This window comes from Bos mutus, chromosome 16 (genome assembly GCF_027580195.1).
Source record: "Bos mutus isolate GX-2022 chromosome 16, NWIPB_WYAK_1.1, whole genome shotgun sequence".
In the NCBI taxonomy this organism is placed as follows: Eukaryota; Metazoa; Chordata; class Mammalia; order Artiodactyla; family Bovidae; genus Bos; species Bos mutus.
This window is the reverse complement of record NC_091632.1, coordinates 55,858,910-55,881,424: the sequence shown is the minus strand read 5'-3', so window position 1 is coordinate 55,881,424 and position 22,515 is coordinate 55,858,910. Positions and strand designations below refer to the sequence as shown.

At 38.9% G+C, this 22,515-nt stretch overlaps 1 protein-coding gene across 12 annotated transcripts in view; it reads right to left on the bottom strand.

The window, feature by feature from the left end:
* The window catches only part of CDC42BPA (CDC42 binding protein kinase alpha), a 296,333-nt gene extending 277,856 nt beyond the window's left edge, over positions 1 to 18,477 (bottom strand). For 2 of the 12 annotated variants that reach the window (XM_070385382.1, XM_070385383.1), the window contains exon 1: positions 17,161 to 18,476. In XM_070385382.1, coding sequence (XP_070241483.1) covers positions 17,161 to 17,338 — 178 coding nt within the window. In that variant the 5' untranslated portion in view covers positions 17,339 to 18,476. Of the gene's footprint in view, positions 1 to 17,160 lie in introns of all 12 variants that reach the window. The other 10 variants (XM_070385384.1, XM_070385385.1, XM_070385387.1 and 7 more) reach the window with 8 other exon arrangements.
* Between the last annotated feature and the right edge of the window lie 4,038 nt (positions 18,478 to 22,515).

Sequence of the window (22,515 nt, the reverse complement as noted above, 5' to 3'; positions counted from 1 at the left end):
GACCCACAGACCAATGGAATAGAACTGAAAAGCCCAGAAATAAACCCATACATTTATGGCCAACTGCTTTTTGAAAAGGGTTTAAAAGTTCATTTGATGGATAAAGAATAATCTCTTAAAGGAATTATGTTGGGAAAATTGGATTTCCACATCTAAAACAATGAAGTTAGACTTCTACTTCACACCATATACAGAAATTAACTCCAAGTGGATCAAATTAAAAATAAGAGCTAAATGGCAACCCACTCCAGTATTCTTGCCTGAAGAATCCCATGGACAGCAGAGCCTGGTAGGCTACAGTCCATGGGGTCGCAAAGAGTTGGACACAACTGAGTGACTTCATTCACTCATTCACAAACTGTAAAACTCTAGCAAGAAAATATAGAGAAAAATCTTCATGATATTGGACTTGGCAATGACTTCTCGGATATGGCACCACAGGCAGAGGAAACAAAAGACAAAATAAATAAACTGGACTTTGTGAAAACAAAAAAACTTTGTGCATCAAAAGATAATTATCAACAGAGTGAAAAAAAGCAAAGCACAGAATGGGAGAAAATGTTTGCAAGTCATATATCTGATAAGAGCTTAATATTCAGAATACATACAGAAGAATTCTTCAGCTTCTTCAATACAGAACTCTTCAGTCTCAACAACAAAAAAACAAACAACTCAATTTAAAATACTGGCAAATGACCTGAATAGACACTTCTCTGAAGAAGATACGCAAATGGCCAATAAGTACATGAAAATCCGCCACTAATCATTTGGGAAAGGCAAATTAAAACTACAATGAGATACCCTTTCACACATACTAGAATGGATACAATAAAAAAATGTCAAGCTACCAAGTGTTGACAAAAATACACAGCAACTGAAACGTTAGTACATTGCTGGTAGGACTGTGCAATGGTACAACTGCTTTGGAAAGCAGTTTGGCAACTGCTCAAAAATGTTAAACATAGAATTACTATATGACCCAGAAATTCCACTCCTGGGTACACGTCCAAAAGAATTAAAAACAGGAAATCAAACAGATATCTATATACCAACATTTGATGCAGTATTATTCATGATAGCCACAAAGCAGAAACCACCCAAATGTTCACTGAAAGATGGATGGATAAAAAAATGTGGTTAATATACATACAATGGTATATTATTCAGCCTTAAATACAAATGAAACTGTGATATATGCTACAAAAAGGATGAATCTTGAAGACATTAAGTGAAATAAGCCAGATACGAAAGGATAAATACTGTATGATTCAACTTTTATGAAACATCCAGAATAGGCAAATTCATAAAGAAAGAAAATAGATTACAGGTTGCCAAGAGCTTGGGGGAGAAGAAAATGGAAAGTATTGCTTTATTAGTACAGAGTTTCTGTTTGGGGTGATGAAAATTTTCAGAAATAGACAGCCGTAATGGTTACAAAACATTGTAAACATGTCACTGAATTATACATTTTCAAATGGTTAAAACAGAAATTTTTGACATATGTTTAGCCACCAAAAAACAACTGGTAAAAAAAAAAAAAAACAAAGGGAGACAGGAAAATGGGGGAAACCAGAGAGATGATGGTGTTTTTCATTCATCTCAGAAACACATACATACACACGCGCGCGCACACACACACACATACACACACTCTCTCATGTGTAGTAAGAATTTCAGGCAGCTACAATTTTCAAGGGTCCTTCCCTCCCCAGAGTTGTACCGTGACTCCAAATTCAAATATATTTCCAAAGCACTGGTAACAAGGAGCATTTAGAGCACGTCCAAAACACATACACAAACACAAAATAATCACAAGTTAAATTATAATCAAACAGCACCAGAATTCAACCACTGTAACTGCCTTTACTCACGCTGTATTATTTATGTAGTAATAATCTAAAGTAACAACCTAATAACGTCTTTTTAGTTTTAATAATTTGGCTAAATATGTGAATAAACCAGATGGCATTCATATAGCCATATCTGCTATACCCTAAAAACTCCAAAGGAAAATTAATCAAAACTAAGCTGAGCTTTCTTTTTTTTTTTTTTAAGCTGAGCTTTCTTTGGAAGAAAAGCTATAACAAACCTAAACAGCATATTAAAAAGCAGAGACATTACTTTACCGACAAAGGTCTGTCTAGTCAAAGCTATGGTTTTACCAGTAGTCATGTACGGGTATGAGAGCTGGACTATAAAGAAAGCTGAGTGCTCAAGAATTGATGCTTCTGAACTGTGGTGTTGGGAAAGACTCTTGAGAGTCCCTTGGACAGCAAGGAGATCAAACCAGTCAATCCTAAAGGAAATCAACCCAGAATATTCACAGGAAGGACTGATGCTAAAGCTGAAGCTCCAATACTTTGGCAACCTGATGTCAAGAGCCAACTCATTGGAAAAGACCCTGATGCTGGGAAATATTGAAGGCAGGAGGAAAAGTGGTCGACAGAGCATGAGATGGTTGGATGGCATCACCAACTCAATGGACATGAGTTTGAGCAAGTTCCAGGAGATAGTGAAGGACAGGGGGCTCTGGCATGCCGCATCCATGGGGTCGCAAAGAGTCAGACGCAACTGAGCGACTGAGCAACAAAGCTGAGCTAAACACACTGGTCATCTATAAAACTCCATATCCAATATGCTGGAATAGAGTCATATTTAAAGGCATGTAAATAAATACTAGTCTTTACATTTTGGAGGCTAGTATCTTTTAGAAATGGACAACCTTTAAAGCAGAAGAAATATAAACCAGGAGAAACAGTTAATCATAGTGAAAATCCTTCTGTGAAAGGACAGTAGTAAACTGAACTAGACATTTTCTTGGTATTTTTTCAGAAAGTTTTCCAAACTTTCAAAATGAGAAATTCTGACTCCAATATAATTTGAGTAACCTGCAGAGAATTTTAGGGGAAAAAAATTAGTCCAAACAGCCTTACCTGAAAATTCTTAGTATTGGGGCCTTTAAAAATCTAAATAATTTCTATTTCAAAAACTACGTACTCTTACAAAAATCATCTTTGTATATTTCAGAATTGAAATGTAAATTAGATACTACTACAAAGGAAATATCACTATTGCTAGCGGAAAAATTCCTTCATTATTTCCAAATACCAGCTATACGACATCATTTCCTTTTACCTCTGTTTTTTAAAAATGGGTTGGTTGAAATTTTATTTTTTGTAGCATACCTAATTGAAAACAAAATGATACTAGGTTATTACAAATATTTCATTCTAACCCTGGGTAACTATTTTAAACTATGGATGCTACTATCTAGGAACTCTGGTTAGAGCTACTTTAAATTATTTTGATTCTAAGTAGAAGCATGGTATCCAGAAACTGAAAAATGATCACCAATTTAAGATTTAAATTTAAGTTTACAGCAATACTATTTTTAATATTTTCTTTTTCCCTTTTAGATGAAATGCAAGAATAAGCACACAATGTTTTAAGTATACAATCACCAACAAAATAAGTTACTAACAGTGTGGAAAACAGTAAAAATGACCTTCAACGACAGCAGTGCATTCAACAAAAAAATCAGGAGAATAATCTCTCATGTAAGGAAACAAAGTACTGAATAACTGTTTAGTCCTTTGAGCAGCTATAATAAATACCACAGATCTATTTCTTTTTTTTTTCTAATTTTATTTTTAAACTTTACATAATTGTATTAGTTTTGCCAAATATCAAAATGAATCCGCCACAGGTATACATGTGTTCCCCATCCCGAACCCTCCTCCCTCCTCCCTCCCCATACCATCCCTCTGGGTCGTCCCAGTGCACCAGCCCCAAGCATCCAGCATCGTGCATCGAACCTGGACTGGCAACTCGTTTCCTACATGATATTTTACATGTTTCATTGCCATTCTCCCAAATCTTCCCACCCTCTCCCTCTCCCACAGAGTCCATAAGACTGTTCTATACATCAGTGTCTCTTTTGCTGTCTCGTACACAGGGTTATTGTTACCATCTTTCTAAATTCCATATATATGCGTTAGTATACTGTATTTATGTTTTTCCTTCTGGCTTACTTCACTCTGTATAATAGGCTCCAGTTTCATCCACCTCATTAGAACTGATTCAAATGTATTCTTTTTAATGGCTGAGTAATACTCCATTGTGTATATGTACCACAGCTTTCTTATCCATTCATCTGCTGATGGACATCTAGGTTGCTTCCATGTCCTGGCTATTATAAACAGTGCTGCGATGAACATTGGGGTACACGTGTCTCTTTCCCTTCTGGTTTCCTCAGTGTGTATGCCCAGCAGTGGGGTTGCTGGATCATAAGGCAGTTCTATTTCCAGTTCTTTAAGGAATCTCCACACTGTTCTCCATAGTGGCTGGACTAGTTTGCATTCCCACCAACAGTGTAAGAGGGTTCCCTTTTCTCCACACCCTCTCCAGCATTTATTATTTGTAGACTTTTGGATCGCAGCCATTCTGACTGGTGTGAAATGGTACCTCATAGTGGTTTTGATTTGCATTTCTCTGATAATGAGTGATGTTGAGCATCTTTTCATGTGTTTGTTAGCCATCTGTATGTCTTCTTTGGAGAAATGTCTATTTAGTTCTTTGGCCCATTTTTTGATTGGGTCGTTTATTTTTCTGGAGTTGAGCTGTAGGAGTTGCTTGTATATTTTTGAGATTAGTTGTTTGTCGGTTGCTTCATTTGCTATTATTTTCTCCCATTCTGAAGGCTGTCTTTTCACCTTGCTAATAGTTTCCTTTGATGTGCAGAAGCTTTTAAGGTTAATTAGGTCCCATTTGTTTATTTTTGCTTTTATTTCCAATATTCTGGGAGGTGGGTCATAGAGGATCCTGCTGTGATGTATGTCGGAGATCTATTTCTTAAATTCTGGAAGTCAGAACTCCAAGGTGCCAGCACAGTTGCTTTCTGTGTCCACACACAGTGGAAGGGTTCGCAAGCTCTCTGGGGCCTCTTTTATTATAAAGGAACGAATAATCCCATTCAGAGAGGTTCCACAAAGGCCTCACTTCCTAATGTCATCATCTTTAGAGGTTTGGATTTTAACATATGAATCCTGGAGGGACACTAACATTCAGAACACAGCAGCAATTCAATAATAATTTGTTTTAGAGTGTGTTTTTCAAGTATCCTAGAGCAAATTAAAAAAGGAAATCATCCCCTGAAAACCTGACCCAGGACTAGTTAGAAAACAGTCCAGTTTCCCACTAAGTCCTACTGCTCAGCAACTACCTGAAACAAACTTCTCACAACCCAGCCCTAAAACAGATATGAAAAGGATAACTCAAATTATTTAGGTTTAAAAAAATTTTCTCTGTGGAATATTAAATTTTATTTCAAAAAGAGATTTAATCTGATTTCATATGAGGCATTTCCTTGCATTTACAAGGTCCAACAGGAATTTCAGAAGACTCAAGAGAGGCTGTAAGCTTAGTTGCTCAGTTGTATTTGACTCTTTGTGACACCATGGACTGTAGCCCATCAGGCTCCTCTATCCATGGGATTTTCCAGGCAAGAACACTGGAGTGGGTTGCCATTTTCTCCTCCAGGGCATCTTCCCAATCCAGGGATCGAACGCGCATCTCCTGCACTGGCAGGCAGGTTCTTAACCACTGAGCCACCAGGTAAGCCTACAAGAGAAGCTGAGTAATGTTAAAACAGAGCTATCCTGCAGCTGAGTATCTGACAAGCATTCTGATGTCTGTTGTCATAATACCTGGTGGCATACTACTTTATAGAAGTGATCATTTCATCCATCTTTCATATCATTTGTATAATTTAGTTTGTCTTTATTGATCTACTAGAGTTCTTTTGTTGTGTGTTCATTCCATAAACATTGAGTAATATGTGTGCCTTATGTAACTTCATTAATGTAATTACATAGAATTTACCCTACCTTTTCCTAAGATAAAGACTATATATAAAGTGCCATCTATAAGAACAGAGCAATCACTAAAGAAGAAAAAAGACTATCTGCTCAAAAATAAACTGATAAATTTAAAATCTCCTATTTACCATACCCAATTTTGAGCTCCTTGGTTAAGGACTTAGAAAAAAATTTGAAAATGATATTAATGAGGAAGGATTAAAGGAACAGGGACTACATAATTCTTCAAAAACTATTTTTTTAAGTATTCATGTTTATTAGTTATTAATAAACACAAATTCAATTGCCCATTAAGGTTCAAGAAAACCACCAGGCCCCAGTAAGTACCTTCACCCTGACCAAAAGCCTTTCCCTTTCTATACCAACCTCCCAACACAGGTACAGCATAACCTTAGTTAAATTCATATTCACTGTTTCCATTCCTATGACATGATGTGTGACCATTTTCTACACAAATCTTTTTCTTAATAATTGCTTTCTCATTTGCATCTTTTTCCAAGCAACTCTAAGCTCTCCCCAGATTTCTGAATCTCCTCTCAAGATATTCACTTACATCAGATTTTAAAGAAGTCTCTCTGGGAGATTTCTTTGCTGCCTCTATCCGGGCTGATTGACCTCTATGTTCCGTGCAATCACTCTGTATTCTCCCTCCACCATCATCCTAGGAAATCCTTTCTTCTCTCCCCTCTACTGGATCCTCTACTAGGAGATATCCTGTATTTTCTCATCTTAGTTTCCTCTCTCGTTTAGTTGGGGCTAAAGCATCCAACTCATCACAGTTTATCTATGTCTCTCCTGGTTTCAGCATAAGTCTATGTATTAAATTCCCTGCTGCTGCTAAGTCGCTTCAGTCGTGTCCAACTCTGTGCGACCCCACAGACGGCAGCCCACCAGCCTCCACCGTCCCTGGGATTCTCCAGGAAAGAACACTGGAGTGGGTTGCCATTTCCTTCTCCAATGCATGAAAGTGAAAAGTGAAAAAAAGTGAAGTCGCTCAGTTATGTCTGACTCTTCACGATCCCAGGGACTGCAGCCTACCAGGCTCCTCCGCCCATGGGAGTTTCCAGGCAAGAGTACTGGAGTGGGTTGCCATTGCCTTCTCCAAAGAAATTCCCTGGTTCCAGGTAAACCTGGATGGTGGGTTACCTTACTGGGAGTCCACGGGTTGCAGGCCAAACATTTTTTGAAGACTCGCAGCTCTTAACATGTCCTCATCCCGCCTTCACACCTGATTGAGAATACGGATGGCTACAGAATTCCAGTTTGGAAATCTTTTTCCTTCAGAATACTATCTTCTAGCTTCCAGGGTTGCTGCTGAGAATTCCAGAGCCTTTCTGATTCCTGATCCTTTGTATTGATTAGTTCTTTTCGGAAACTTTTTGAGTCTATTCTTTGTCCCCAGAGATCTGGAAATTCCACAGTGAACTGGCTGTAAATCTTGGTATGAATCTATTTCCACCCCTTGTGCTGTACTTGGTGGGGCCTCTCTGTCTAGAAACTCATGTCCTTCAATTCTAGACTATTTTCCTAGAGGTTCCTCCCCTCCGTCCTCCCAATTGGAATTTCTATTATTCGGACCTCTTAAACTGGTCCTCCAGTGTTCTTCTCTTCTATCTCCTCTCTTCTATCCCTTTGTGATTTTTGCTCTATTTTCCAAGAAACTCCTTCTGTTTTACCTTCCAGGTCTAGAACTGAGGTTTTAATTTTAGCTATCACGTTTAATTTCAAAGGATTTTTTTACTCACTTTTATTCCTTTTTAGGACATCCTGACTCACGACTTACTTCATGGTCCTTCTCTTATCTCTGAGAATATTGATAGCTTTTTTGAAATTATGCTTTCTCTGCAGACGCTGTTTCACGTAAGGTATTTTTTCCCCATTTTTCTGTTCTTTGCAGTTATACTTATTTCCTTACAGGCTTTCTTCAGATATCTGACAATCCTTGGTTTTCTATTAGGTTTGAGAAAATGAAAGACTAATCAAAGCTCTGAAGCCCTGGGTGAAGCCCACTGATAATGAACTGCACTGACGTGTGATTGCCTAAGCCCTCTGCTGAGGAATCCCTGATATATCTATATCATAATCCTTGATTTTGGAGCTGGTCAGATGCTCCAGAGACACTTCTCTAACCTCCTGCCTTTGTGATAAAGGCCTAGTTGTCCACATTCTGCGAGTCAAGCAAAAGTAAATAAACATGTATTTACTCTCCTGTTTTCATGATGAAATGCCAATCCTAAACTACGCCTAACGTCACTCAACACAGAGAAGCTCTGTTTTACTGAAAATGAACATCCAGTCCTCGAGGAGGAAAGACAGGAGCCAGGTGGCAGAGGAGGAGAGGGGCACTAGAGCTCCTACTATTCACACAACACTTTCAATGGATCGTCCACTTTTAGCTCCACCCCTACCTCAACTTTCACAGGTTCCTGACAATACCAACATCTAAGACTTTTGAGGATTCTGCCAAGTTAACAGGGATAGGCCCTGCTTTACACAATTAACGACTTAAGACCACGTTCTCAGATGTGCTAAGTCAGCAGTTATCACTCGTCTACATGCTTTTTCAGCTTCCAATATTTCACAGTATCCTCCCGTTTTTGTCATCCTTGAAGACTCATGACTTTTTAAAAATTCCTTTACTGTAGTTTTAATGCGGTTGCAGAAGAAAATGCAACTAATTTGTGTGTTCAACTCATCATCACCAAACTATGCTGAATGTTGTGCAAATAAGGTTACACACTCAATGTAAGAAAGTTTTATCTTCAAAAACTAGAGATTATTTGCGTTTTACCTTATTCCTCTAAACAGTAACATCCTCTTCTCCTTACCTTACCCTGATTAAATACTTATAGACTGTCAACTGCTAAGGGAGGGGATGATAAACCACTACTTGTGAGAAATCTCTTTTGAAATAAAACAGGATACATCAGTGAGGAAAGAAATCCATGGAATACTAATAGCTTAAAAATAAGCAAGTAAAAGATCTGACTAGTAGAAGATTCAACACTTTATATATGAAACACAGTTTAGGAAACACTAGGGTATACTGTATTTTCTTAGTGCTTACTATCAGTCCACAACACGCATTTATGGGTGCTACATAATCTTTAGTCCACAAAACATCCTAAGTGAATGAATACCAATAATTTTTCAGGATTATTTTCATCTTCTGAGTTGAGGTCTAGAACTCTACCACTGATTTGCAGGTTGGAGCTTTATAAATATAAAAATAATTCATAACTACCCATTTCATAATATTTGCTGTAGGTGATGAAAATACAGATGAGCTCAATATTTACTGAAAAACAGTTATGTTAAAAACCACAAAATGTGACAATGCAAAATATCCTAAGAGAAGGAATAAGATGCTGTCTGCATAGCCAGACATCAGAAGGAAAGACACCTCTGATGCCAATATAATTCAATAAAACATTATCAGTAAGTTATGTTTGTCAACAGTAAAATAAAGTTATTTACATCCCTGTATAACTATACATGCCAACCAAACTTTCAAAACTAGCATTTTATCTTCCTTTATCATAAGGCCCAATAGAAACTCCAAACCAGAATAAGAAAAAAGACAACAAAATTTAATTATAAATCACCAGAAAAAGAAAATTCTAAACCAACCTTCAACCTTTTGGAAGAATAAGCTATTATTATTATCTCAATTTTCCACTGATGATAAAACAGACTTAGAGAAGTTAAGTAACTTGCTTAAATCAACCAGCCCATAACCAAGGGAGCCAGTCTGAAACCAAAGTCCCTGCTATTGTTTAGCATATAGGTTTAGAACAGAAATATTTCAGGGTGAGGTATTCCACTGTAGATCTTCACCATGGAAACTCTAAGTATTAAATTTAATTAGCCTTTTATCACTATGAATAGAACAAACTGAATAGATGTGTGTTTTTTTGTAGATTTAGTCTACAGTGATGTGTAAGCAATTTGAAATAAAAATCGAAATTTAACAAATGACTGCATGACTGAACTCATGTATTCTTAAAAGATTGTTTTCAACCACATAGGTAGGTATTTTCAAACTTAATTAGATCAGGGTTGAGAGGAATAGTGTTGATGAGGAAGAATTAAAGAGAAAAATTAATGTATGTCAGAAGTGAGTGGGAAAAAAGACTAATTGATCCTATAAGTTATTTATCTTTAAAATCAAGTCAAATTACTCTCCAGTATTATTATCTACCACTCTATACTCAGAATATAAGTCTACAGTAATCACAGAGTTCTACTTGCTCACAGTGCTAAAATAGCACCAATTATATATGGCTTCCTCTTTAATAAAAGTACTGTATATTCTGGCTTCTTTGCACTACACATAAATAGGTGCTGGCACTTGAAACCCATAGTTTCACAGATGCAAATAACAGAAAAGTTCCCACACTAATCCTAAAGTCTGAAACCAACAGCTTAGCAAAAACATTATAACCTTAGAAAAAACAGTACTTAAAACTATAATGAATCCTGAAATTGCATGTCCATGATCTTTTCCTCTGAAATATCACAAAGTAATGAAAATAACTAAAGCTGCAAAAAGATATGGTGAGAACTTCTGAATTTGTTGTGAATGCCTATAGGTGAATAGCAAGTTGATATGAGAGCAAGAAAAGGTCATAAATAGAGACCTATCAGTAATTCCTAGGACTTTAGACGCTAACAGCACTGATTCATTATTCTATTTAATTTCATTCTACTTTACAGGGTGCTTTTCCTGGAATGAATGCAAATGCTCACCAGCCTCACTCATGTCCTACTCCACCATGATTAAGCTTATCTTTCAGTTCTTGTGACTATCACACAGGAGACAAAAGTTCACAACCACTAAGTTAAAATCTTACTTATTCTGATTTGGATTTTCTCTCCAAACCATACCACATTCCAAATTTCCCCTCAAAATTAACTCTTTCTATCCCTGACACAAGGGACACCATGACTTCATACTGAAAGGGCATTTCCCAAAGGGTGTTCCATGGAATACTGGCTTTCATCCATCTTCCCCAAAACATAAAAAATTTCAGGATAACCCACAATATTTCTAATGTTTAATTTTGTTCAAAATACTTTCCCATATTTATTTAGCCACATAAACCTTCTCCCCTCCAAAAGCACCTATTAATATCCCAGATTTCCAGAACTCACTTAAAAACTAGGGAGGGGGCTAGAGTAAAGAAACCCTAACTCCCAACAGAAGAGCTCATGTGAGGAAGAATTAATGGGCAAATAGTGAGACTGGGAAGTGGAGAGCCAGGTCTTTGAGCCTCCTGTTAACCATGAGAGCCAAAGTGCTACTTTCCTACAGCAGCAGATAAAGAAGCACTAGAATGGGAGGAGGGGTACTGGCCAATAGAGGCTAATAGCTATTAATTAGAAGAAGTGGACAATGCAGAGGGAAAGTATGGAGCAACTAGCTGAGAAAAGCAATTCTGTTACTCTGGTCAGTATCAAAGGGGGATAAAGGAAATCCCCTGGATCTGGAAAGGAGTTTTATATGCAGTGATAACAAAAGACAGTCATTCATATGTCTGGGATGACCTGTATTTATAGTGCGGGTTAAAAAAAAAAAAAAAAAAACCTTTATGGAAAGAAGTTCTTGACTCAAGATACAGCAAAATCTGCTGAGCAATTCTTCGTATTAGCTACTGAAACTTGAAGGCAACCGCACTGGAAGTTTTGTGAGTAACAAGGGATGAGACCATGAGTAACAAGGGAACCAGCAAACCCTGCTCACCTGTATCTACTGTAACATGCATCTGGAGTAATGGGAAGGCATAAACAAAAACTACAGCCAATAACTGTAGGTCATATCCCTCATGTTTGACAAGTTATACAACTTTACAGTCAGTGGTAGTCAACATCCAGGAGCCCAAAGTCAGAGAAGGAAAAACGTGAAAAGAAAGGAAATGAACCATCGAAGACAAAACAAATGAGTGAATTCACCTGTCCATTAATTTCTAAATTAAAAGTACCCAGTTATTCACAAATCAGCCTGAAGTAGCAACCCAGGAAAACAGTATATTCACACTCATTATCTCATTTTTCCTCTCTCCTATTCTCCCTCCCTCCTTCCAAGTATCTTATCCCTATCTAAGTTCCTTTTCTTTAAATTCTTCAGTCTGTCCCTAATTTAAACACGTGTGCTTTTTGAAAAGGGCAACCATAATCTTTTCACTGTTAAACAGCCAACATGCTTTAGTATCATCTACCCTAGAATTCTAACTCTGCTCAATCCAATCTTCAGTAAAATATACAAGAAAACACAGGAATTCTGTATAACAATAGTTATTCTTTCAACACATGGCTACTTAGTATTTTCTATTCTAGTATATTTAATTTTTTAAATGCTAGCTGGACTTAGTAAACTGATTCTAAAACCTATCAAAACCAATAGGATGAAGTCAGCAATATATACAATATACTGGCAATAAGTGAACATGAAGAGAAAAGGTTTTGGGAGAATTTTCTTTACTACCATAGAAGAGGAGTACAATAAACTATTAATTTGCAACAAGCTCAGTTCTTTTACTTTAAAATAGCCTGGGCTTACTATCTAATATTAGTCAAGTCCCAGGAATTATTTCATAAAATTTCCAAAATTATTTCATAAAATTTCCAACATATTATGCTATTTGTGTTTACACCATTATGCTTAGGTATGCCCTACATTTTCATATGAAATAAGTTCCTAAAATTGTTATTGTTATTCTTGACATCCCTGTTCTCACTCATGGAGCAATATATCCTTTTGAAAAGAAAGAAATAGAAGAGAAGTGGAAATATAATAGCCACCACTTATGAACATGCTTCTATCATGTGCCAGCACTGTGTGAGAGCAAATAATTGTACTTATTATCACTCTTAGAAGAGACTAGATTATTAGGTGACTAGTATAAAGGAAACTACCCAACCTATATTTATGGTGACATTTATGATGATCCTAATTGAGGACTTGCTGCTGCTGCTGCTAAGTTGCTTCAGTTGTGTCTGACTCTGTGCGACCCCATAGACGGCGGCCCACCAGGCTCCCGTCCCTGGGATTCCCCAGGCAAGAACACTGGAGTGGGTTGCCATTTCCTTCTCCAATGCATGAAAGTGAAAAGTGAAAGTGAAGTCGCTCAGTCCTGTCCAACTCTTAGCAACTCCATGGACTGCAGCCCACCAGGCTCCTCCGTCCATTGGATTTTCCAGGCCAAGAGTACTGGAGTGGCGTGCCATTGCCTTCTCCGAATTGAGGACTTAAATAAACCTAATTATGTGTATTAAATGAACTTTTTGATAATTTGGTATGATTAATAAGCTTAGGAAAAGCTAACAATGAAGAACAGTATAAGTGAAAAACAAAGAAAAGAGTCAGATTTCTGTAATTAGGCCATCATCACCTCCCTTAACAGACCTACACATCAAAAAATGTGAATAAGCTTTAAAATTACTCTAAGAAAATGAAAAGTTTAAACCACAGTACCTACTGATGTACTCTAGTAGCAAGTTTATTAACCATTCAGGCTATTTTGTGTGTGTACATACACTGAATAAACTATAAAATTACTGTTGTTAAAGGATAATTTATATGAAATATTGTAAACTCCAACATTCAGAAAGCATCAAAATACAGTTAGTCACATACAGTCTGGCTTTTTTTTTATTTGAGTAATATTTTCTTTACCCTATTTTTTAAGCAACTTGATTCAGAATTTCCTAAAATTTTAACTTTCCATTTCAAAGTAGAAGATAGCCAATTTAATGAATAACATATTCATTTAGTCACTATCAGCAAATTAGCTTATAATGCAAAAGCTATTTTTACAACTCTACTGTAGAGTTACACTACTGACATAAAAACTATTATTTTATAAACAAAACATATAAACCATAATCATTTTGACAAAAAATAAGGACAAAACAGAATCTTTCAAATCCTACTGTATATAACTGGAAAATATAAATTTGACAGTGATCTACGCGTTAAGGTATAAAAGCACTCTTATCCTCTTGCTCTATTGCTCAATGGCTTAGTCCCCTCTTCCTCTCTAGAGCTCTACTTACTCCCTCCTTGAGGCCATCAGCAGCAAATGCAAGGAGTGCTATCCAAAGACAAAATCTGACTTTGAACTGTCAGTTTTCTCATTGTCATGATGCTGTAATGAACAAAACATGAACAGTATCAATATAAACATGAAATGGGTCATAACTAGGAATAAAGTGAAATGGATGGAAATGAAGCAAGTCAAATAAAATTTTGCTGATTCCATTTTTAAAAATAAAGCATATGAAGGGAGGAGTGTTTTGGGGGAGAATGGATGTAAGTACACATATGGTTCAGTTCCTTTGCTGTTAACCTGAAACCATTGTTAATCTGCTACACCCCAATACAAATTAAAAAGTTTTTAAAAAATAAAGATATTATCTAGATGGCACTTTCATTAATACAGACAGCCAAACACAAATATACAGCATGTATTAAAAGAGTATTTACTACTGCTCTCCTGTTGCAAATATTGGGTCTTTTAAAACTCAAACTAAAAACTGTATCATTTAAGGCAAATCTAAATTATCAAATTTAACCCCAACAAACAAATTCTTTCAATCTCCATCACAGACCAAATAAATAATGTTAAAAAATTAAACTGAGGCCAATTCACTATCTGGAAACTTCCTTAATCTAACTGCTTTTTATACAATGTTAGGTAGTGAGAATAAAATAAGACATTTCCCAAAATGTGCAATCAAATTATACTCGAAGAACAACGGATCTATTTCAATAATTAAATGAGGAGACTTAAATTGTTAAATAACCCAATTTCTCAAATAACTTAAAAATAGTAAATACTACTACTCATGATGTACTTCTTGACAGCTTTTTCCATTCTTGTCTTCCTCCTTACCTAGACTTCTATGATTGGTACCTTCCACTTTCAAGACCTCAAACACCAACTTAAAAATGCCTGAGACTTAATCACTGCCTAGTCACAAAGCCTGGCTTCCCAGGTGGCTCAGGGGTAAAGAATCTGCCTGCTAAGCAAGAGACACAAGTTCGATCCCTGGGTCAGGAAGATTCCCTGGAGAAGGGAATGGCAACTCACTCCAGTATTCTTGCCTGGGAAATCCCATGGACAGAGGAGCCTGGTGGGTTACAGCCCATGGGATCCCAAAAGAGTTGGACACGACTTAGCTACTAAATAACAACAACAAAAGTTCTAAAGCCTACAAAATAAATCCTAAAAATTCTAGTCCCTTATTTCCTATTACAACAGGAGTGTACTTAAGAGACTGTATATATTATTTTTGTTACATCACACCAGACTTCTAAAAGGCAAAATATGAAGGATAATACCAAAACTCAGTTTATTTTAAAATTGTGAAAAGTCCATGTTTTAAAATTATTTAAAAATCTACTATATTATAAACATAAAATGTATTTGGCCAAACACTTCTTTGACTTTTGGCTTATGTGGTTTAAATTAAATATATACAAACAAGTTTTTTTTAATATAGATAAAAGAAACAAGATCCAGGGAATCATATTTAGTGGAAAATGTATATAAATTTTTCTGATAATACAGCAAAATATCTCATAACATAAATGTAAATTCCTAACAACCAAAAGGCAATTGAGGATAGTTTTCTCTCTTATCATAATTTTTACATTTACAACTGGTACATACAAAGAGTTCTCCCATTATTTTACAGATGAGAAAGGATATTAAATGACAACCATAATCATAAACTAGAGTACTCCTATGGAACCATAATTTAAGAACTGAAACTCTAACTCAAAGTATCAGAATCTTTTCGTTAAATTTTAAAAAGAACTAAAAAATTTCTAAATTTATGAAACATGAAGTATAAAACTACACAGGCTTTATAAAATATTTTGCTCTACATATAAAATTAAAGGACATATACTCACTAATCCAGTATCAAAGTCAAAACTGTCTCATTCTTAACACAGTGAGCTCTTGAAAGATGATTTAAAATTCTTACATTTCCAGTATGAGTTTACTAATCAGTTTCTCAAAATCATTCAATTCATGTCTTATACACACACACATATATATATTTAACCCTATGACATCAAGTTACTAGAAAATTCCTGATATTGACATATTGAATAATTAAAGTTATTATGTGCATGCAATCCTGAATAAGTGATTTACCTGGCAAATGAATTTTTAATAAATTTCAAGTCCAAAAAAGGGAATAATCACCAACTGACTTTTGGTTCAAAAAAAATAAAGCTTTACTTGGGAACAAAGACATTTTACTATAAAAACTTTCCAACAAACTCAAGTATCCTTATTCCATAGATACAAAATAACTTCTTTGGCTAATATCCTTCAAAAGTCAGTGTACCAATACAGATGCATTGGTATGTACTATATTAACAGTATGATGTGTGATGATGTATACTCTCCTCACAGTGAACTGGTGGATGTTGGAACTTGCTCACAGGTAACACTGGAAGCAGAACTTAAACCAAGACTTCAAGCTAAAGGTCTCATGGAGAATTTGCTCTCATCATTGATCTACTCCAATATCTATGTCTTCTAAATCACATCTAGATTTCGGAGAATGAAGATAAAAAATGAACCAGTTTAGGTCTGAATTAAATTTGGAGTGAATCTAACTCTCAGGCAGGCAGGAGTTGCTCCCAAACATTCTCTAGCAAATATTATCACAAAAATTTTAAACTATTTATGTCATCTTACAAACATGACAATTTTTGGCAAGTCCATGTTTAGTAATTTCCTTGCCTTGTACTATATAGAGATGTAATAAAACCCAGTGATGACCACCTTCAAGTTCCTGTTGATCTAAGATATTTTAAAACCTCCTCCCATTTCCAGAGTGACTTCCAAAGCCTAGGAAGGAATGTTTCCACTAATAAATACCTTTCCCTTGAATGCCTGTTAGACCACCACGCTTTAGGCAAAGTGAGCAATAATCCATTTCCGCCCGTCATAGAATTATTCAAAATTTGTCTGACCGAAAAAACTTAAGTTCTTCCCCTCAAGCTTCACATTAAATCAAGGCAACAACTGAGTACCATGCTTTCACTCTTGGGAAAATATTTACCGAAAACTACTGAAAAAAAAAAACCCTTGAATTGGTGTCTACTCTTTTATTGTGTGTAAACATACATATTTAAATACATAATACATACACAACAGATATTATATGTTTATATACTTACTACAGAGTAGAGAGTTTATCACGGTAGCTCTCTATAACAAATCACAATGGCCAGCTAAAGAGTTTTTAAATACAAACTTACCCCATTCTAGGTATTCAAGAATGTTCTTCTCTCTTCTCAATGGAGAATTATTGCATTCATCGTAAAGGCAGATGAGGATATCCAGTAACGTTTCCACACTGAAGCACTGCCCATTGGTCTGAGCGGGCCCGTCCAAAATAAACTGCTCCAACTGCCTCAAACGCACTTCTCCAGACATGTTTGCTTCAATATCCGCTGGTTTTCCTTTCAATTACTAAAACGATTTTGAATATGATTACTGAAACCTAAATGTTAAAATGTGTGGTTTAAAAATAAACCACTTGTTATTCAAATAACTGTCATGCAATGCCGGTGCTGAACTCAACATCCAACACGCCAGTAACCTCACTTAACTGAAGCGTCTTCAATTCCGCACATATACATATACTTTTGAGGAAAAGTTACCATAAAATATATATTTAATACATTCTTAAAAGAATAATACAATTAAATCGTATATTTAAATAAAATAATTAAAAAGTACAGCGAACCAGTCAACACTTCTTTAGGAAAAAAAAAAAGCTCTTCTCCTTCATTCAAAATTCAACTCGTGCAACAGAATCCTGAAATGAATCCGGCTGCATCATTTATGAATTAAGTCCCGATCTGCATCAGCAATTCACTTCCAGGCAGAAGGAAAATCGAAAGGGGAGGAAAAAGCCAGAATGTATATAAGGGGGAGGGAAAACCAAAAATTCTGCTGCAAATCCTCCCAGCCACCACTTGGATAACGCATCAGAGGCAATTTCTCCAGCGGGAAAGGGAGGGGGCGAGGTCCCTGAAGCAGCCCCTCGGCTCGGAGCACGCCAAGTCTTCCCTGGAGGAGGCTTTTCCTTTCTCCTTCCGAAGTCCGTCTTTTTAAGGCTTTGCAGTTAGTCCTATTTCCAACCGATTCCGATGAAAACTCTTCATTTTTCTCCCCGCTTCTCCTAGGGGCCTGACTGACTGCGGGCGGCACTCGCCCCCGACTCCGGGAGCGGCGGCTACTTGGCGGCCAGAGCCCGCTCCATGTCGGTGGTCGCTGGGCCGCCGGCCTGGGCCGCGCCCGGCAGAGAACCGGGTCTCCCCCACAGCCGCACCGCGGCCGCCCGCCCGCTGACGCTCCCGATGCCCTGGCGAGGGGGTGCTTTTCTGGATTCAAAGGACACGGACGGCGGCAACTGCGGCAGCGAGGGCGCGGGCGGCTCCGGCAGCTAGATCTCCCCCTTCTTCACACCCCTGGCTTAAGGGCATCTTTCCCCGGCGAGGAGGGAAGCGGCCGAGGCGCAGGAGGAGGGGTTGGTGCCGCTGGTAAGGAGACCAGAGGCTGCCGCAGCCCGGCTCGCAGCCACTCCCTTCCTTTCCCTCCACCCCTCCCCCGCCTTCCCCGTTCTCTCGCGCTCGCGCCCTGGGCTCCGCGAGGCAGCTCCAGGGCCCACCGCACGCAGGCGGAGGCTGGCCGACGAGTCCAGATCCAATATGGCGGCCCCGGCCCCCGCCCCCCGACACGCGCGCGCCCGCCCTCTCTCCCCTCCCCGCCCCCGCCCCGCCCCCGCCCGAGCCCAGCCGGCCCGGCGGGGTCCGGTCCAGAGGCAGCGCAGAGCCGAGCCCGGGCCCTGGGTGGGGGGGCGCGGGCGGGGGCCGGGGGCGCGGCGGCTGCGCCAGCGCGAGGGGCGGGTGGGGACGCATCGGCCGGCGAGGCTGCCGCTGCCGCAACGTGGAATGCAGGGATACGGGAGGACTGAGGGAGGCCGCAGCGGCGGCGGCCGGTCTGGAGGTGGGAGGACCCGGGCGCGGGCTGGGAACTGCGCCACCGCCTCGCCGCTGTGTTCCCGGTCCTCGAGGCTTCTCGTACGGATCGCAGAGCGGGTCTTCCTCCTGGGCCTCGGAGGCACCACCTGACTGGCACGTTTGCTAAGGAGGCCCAGAAGCAGACGGCTTTAGGCTTCCGACAGATCTCTAAAAACAGTGCCCTTCTCACCGCCTCTTACCTGCTCACCACCACCCGTCCCCCCCCACCCCAAATTCAGTTCTCACGCACTCCAAAGTAATAATTCCTTGGGTGTCTAATTACACCACTTCTTGTGTCACTTCCCAGGACGAATACAGTGACACACTTGTACGCGCTACCTGCAAGCCCTGAGTGCGAGAAAAACAGAATTCCCCATGTCTATTCCCAAAAGTTTCCCTACGGAGAGCACAGTGTTTTCTTCTCCGGAACTATTCTAGCTGCTGCCTGTTTATCCCCAGCCAAGGTTACCACCTACACGGGATTCAGCCAATGAAGGGGAGTCAAGACAGTTCACTATCCTCAAATCTCCATCCCCAGAGCGCGCTCGCGTGCGCGCGCACACACACGTAGCCCAGTGGCACAATGCAGAGACCTGGCAGCAAAGACGAGTCATTGAATAGGTAAGGCCTTTGATGCATTTAGGGCCTTTCAGGGATTTTTTTTTTTTTTTTCACCCTGTTTAGGAGAGCGCTCTACAAATTTCTCATGGAAGAGGCCACATTTAAATGTGTCACTAAACTGGGTCACTGCATTTCTGTCTTTCCCTTTCAAAATGCCATCTCCTTTATAAAAACTTTCTCCAAAATACAGTTATTTTATATTCTTTCCTTGCATCCCTGAGGCAGTTATATTTTCTATGTTAATACGCACAATTGTGTTTTTTACATCTTACTAATATGGAAGAAGAAGAGAAGAGAAGGCGATGGCACCCCACTCCAGTACTCTTGCCTGGAAAATCCCATGGATGGAGGAGCCTGGTAGGCTGCAGTCCATGGGGTCCCCAAGAGTCGGATACGACTGAGCGACTTCCCTTTCACTTTTTACTTTTATGCATTGGAGAAGGAAATGACAACCCACTCCAGTGTTATTGCCTGGAGAATTCCAGGGACCGGGCGGGGGGGAGGGGGGAGGCGCCTGGTGGGCTGCCATCTATGGGGTCGCACAGATTCGGACACGACTAAAGTGACTTAGCAGCAATATGGAAGCTAAGGAAGGTTTAGAAATGAAGGCTAAAATTAAGGATTCAAGATGCCGTCATTCACAAGATATTGTGAATCTTTAGTTAATTCTACACTTGCCTGACTTCAATAAGGACAAAACATTTCCAATGTGCTCTTGACACATGATTGATACATAGGTTCAGACGAAAGATGGGTCATTATAGCCATTACAACTTTGTGTGTGTACGTATGTATTGATTAATTATAAAAGTAATAGAAAAACAAAAAGAAAAGGTTAATACACAATAATATTTTCGTGTTTACTATTGAAGTCTTTCTCCTATGTATTTTAATAAAATTATGCATTAAAAAAAAGAAAGTTTTATAGCCTCCTGTTTTTACTTGTTGTTTAGTCACTAAATCGTATGCAACTCTGCATCCCCGTGAAGTGCAGCACACCAGGCTTCCCTGTCCTTGACTGTCTGGTAGTGCTTGCTCAAACTCATGTCCATTGAGTCAGTGAGGCCATCCAACCATCTCATCCGCTGTCACTCCCTTCTCCTCCTCCCCTCAATCTTTGCCAGCATCAATGCCTTTTCCAATGAGTCAGCTCTTCGCATCAGGTGGCCAAAGTATTAGAGCTTCAGCTTCAGCATCAGTCCTTCCAATGAATATTCTGGGTTGATTTCCTTTAGAATTGACTGGTTTGATCTCCTTGCAGTCCAAGGGACTCTCAAGAGTCTTCTCAAGCACCACCACAGTTCAAAAGCATCAATTCGTGAATGCTCAGCCTTCTTTATGGCCCAACTCTCACATCCACCCATGACTACTGGAAAAACCACAGCTTCCACTATATGGATCTTTGTCAGCAAGTTGATGTCTCTGCTTTTTAATACATTGGGTTTGTCATAGCTTTTATTCCAAGGAGCAAGCATCTTTTAATTTCATGGCTGCAGTCACTGTCTGCAGTGATTTTGGAGCCCAAGAATATAAAATCTGCCACTTTTTCCCCATTTACAGCTTTCCTGGTGGCTTAGACGGTAAAGAATCTGCCTGCAATGCAGGAGACCTGGGTTTGATCCCTGGGTTGGGAAGATGCGCTGGAGAAGGGAATGGCGTGGCAACCCACTCCAGTCTTCTTGCCTGGAGAATCCCCGTGGACAGAGGAGCCTGGCAGGCTACAGTCCATGAGATTACAAAGAATCGAACATGACTGAGCTACTACTGACAACACAACACATTTGCCATGAAATACTGGCAATATAAACATGTTTTCAGGTCAACACGTATTCTTCAACAACACAGTTTTTAATAGTGAAGCCAAGACATTTTAACACTTTCAATTGACCATGAGGTGGGATAGCAAAGAAAATTTCTTCTGCTTTTATACCATAGACCTGGCTCCAAGATAACCACTTATCCAACTTGTAAATAACTCTAAAGAAGAGGTTAAAAGAGAGAATCTAAAACATGTTGTCTCAATAAATGCTAATTAACAGTGGAAGTATATGAGATACAGATATGTTTTTTAACAGAAGAGTCATGCTGCCAGTCCTCTCTCTACCTATTCTGTTAGCACTTGGGTACCACCCACAGTCCAGGGTACTGATGATTGCTTCATAAACTTTTCCACATTATTTAGAGAGTAAAGAGGAGAACTATTTTATTAAACACACACACACACACACACACATAAAGAGAAGGAAGAAGGGTGAACCCAATCAATTTTGCTTGAATAATTCAAGCTCAGAGACTTAATCATTAACTAGACCCTAAACATTGTGTGGGTGTTATTTTAAATGTTCCGGTTAAAGTGTGAACATGCTTGTTAATGAAACCAAAGCAAGGCAAAGCCCCAGCAGTCCCACAGTGCTTGAAGTGATCCTACAAAACGTGAGTGCTACAGGCTACATGGCAGGGTGTTCTTTGGATAAAGAACCTGAAGGAGGGCTTTGTGAAATTTTGCTGAGGGGACTGGAGATTAGATGTAACCGCAAACACAAATTATTTGAAATAATCAGGAAAAGTTTTACGAAGATGCTAGGAAGTATTCTGACCTTTCAGAAAAGAAATAGGACAGGAGAGGAGAGAGATAGGAGAGTGAAAAGAATAAGACAGGATGGGGTCATTAAGCCTAGTCCAACGAATCCTCCAATTCTGGCCTACAAAGGGGAGAACTGATCCAACAATTAACATTTATAACAACCAGCCCACTCTTACCTTGCTATATCTTACTCCAGAATAACTATAGGTTCAATAATGAAGAACAGAGCCCAAAAGCAAGGTGAGTGTCACAGCAGGGCTTCAGGTATAGTAACACACAAGTATTTTACTACTTTGCCTTTCAGCCCAGTTAGCACATCCTGACCCTGAAAATGATTGACTTGGTTTAGTGCTTTCTGAGAATAAAATGCCGCCAAATGC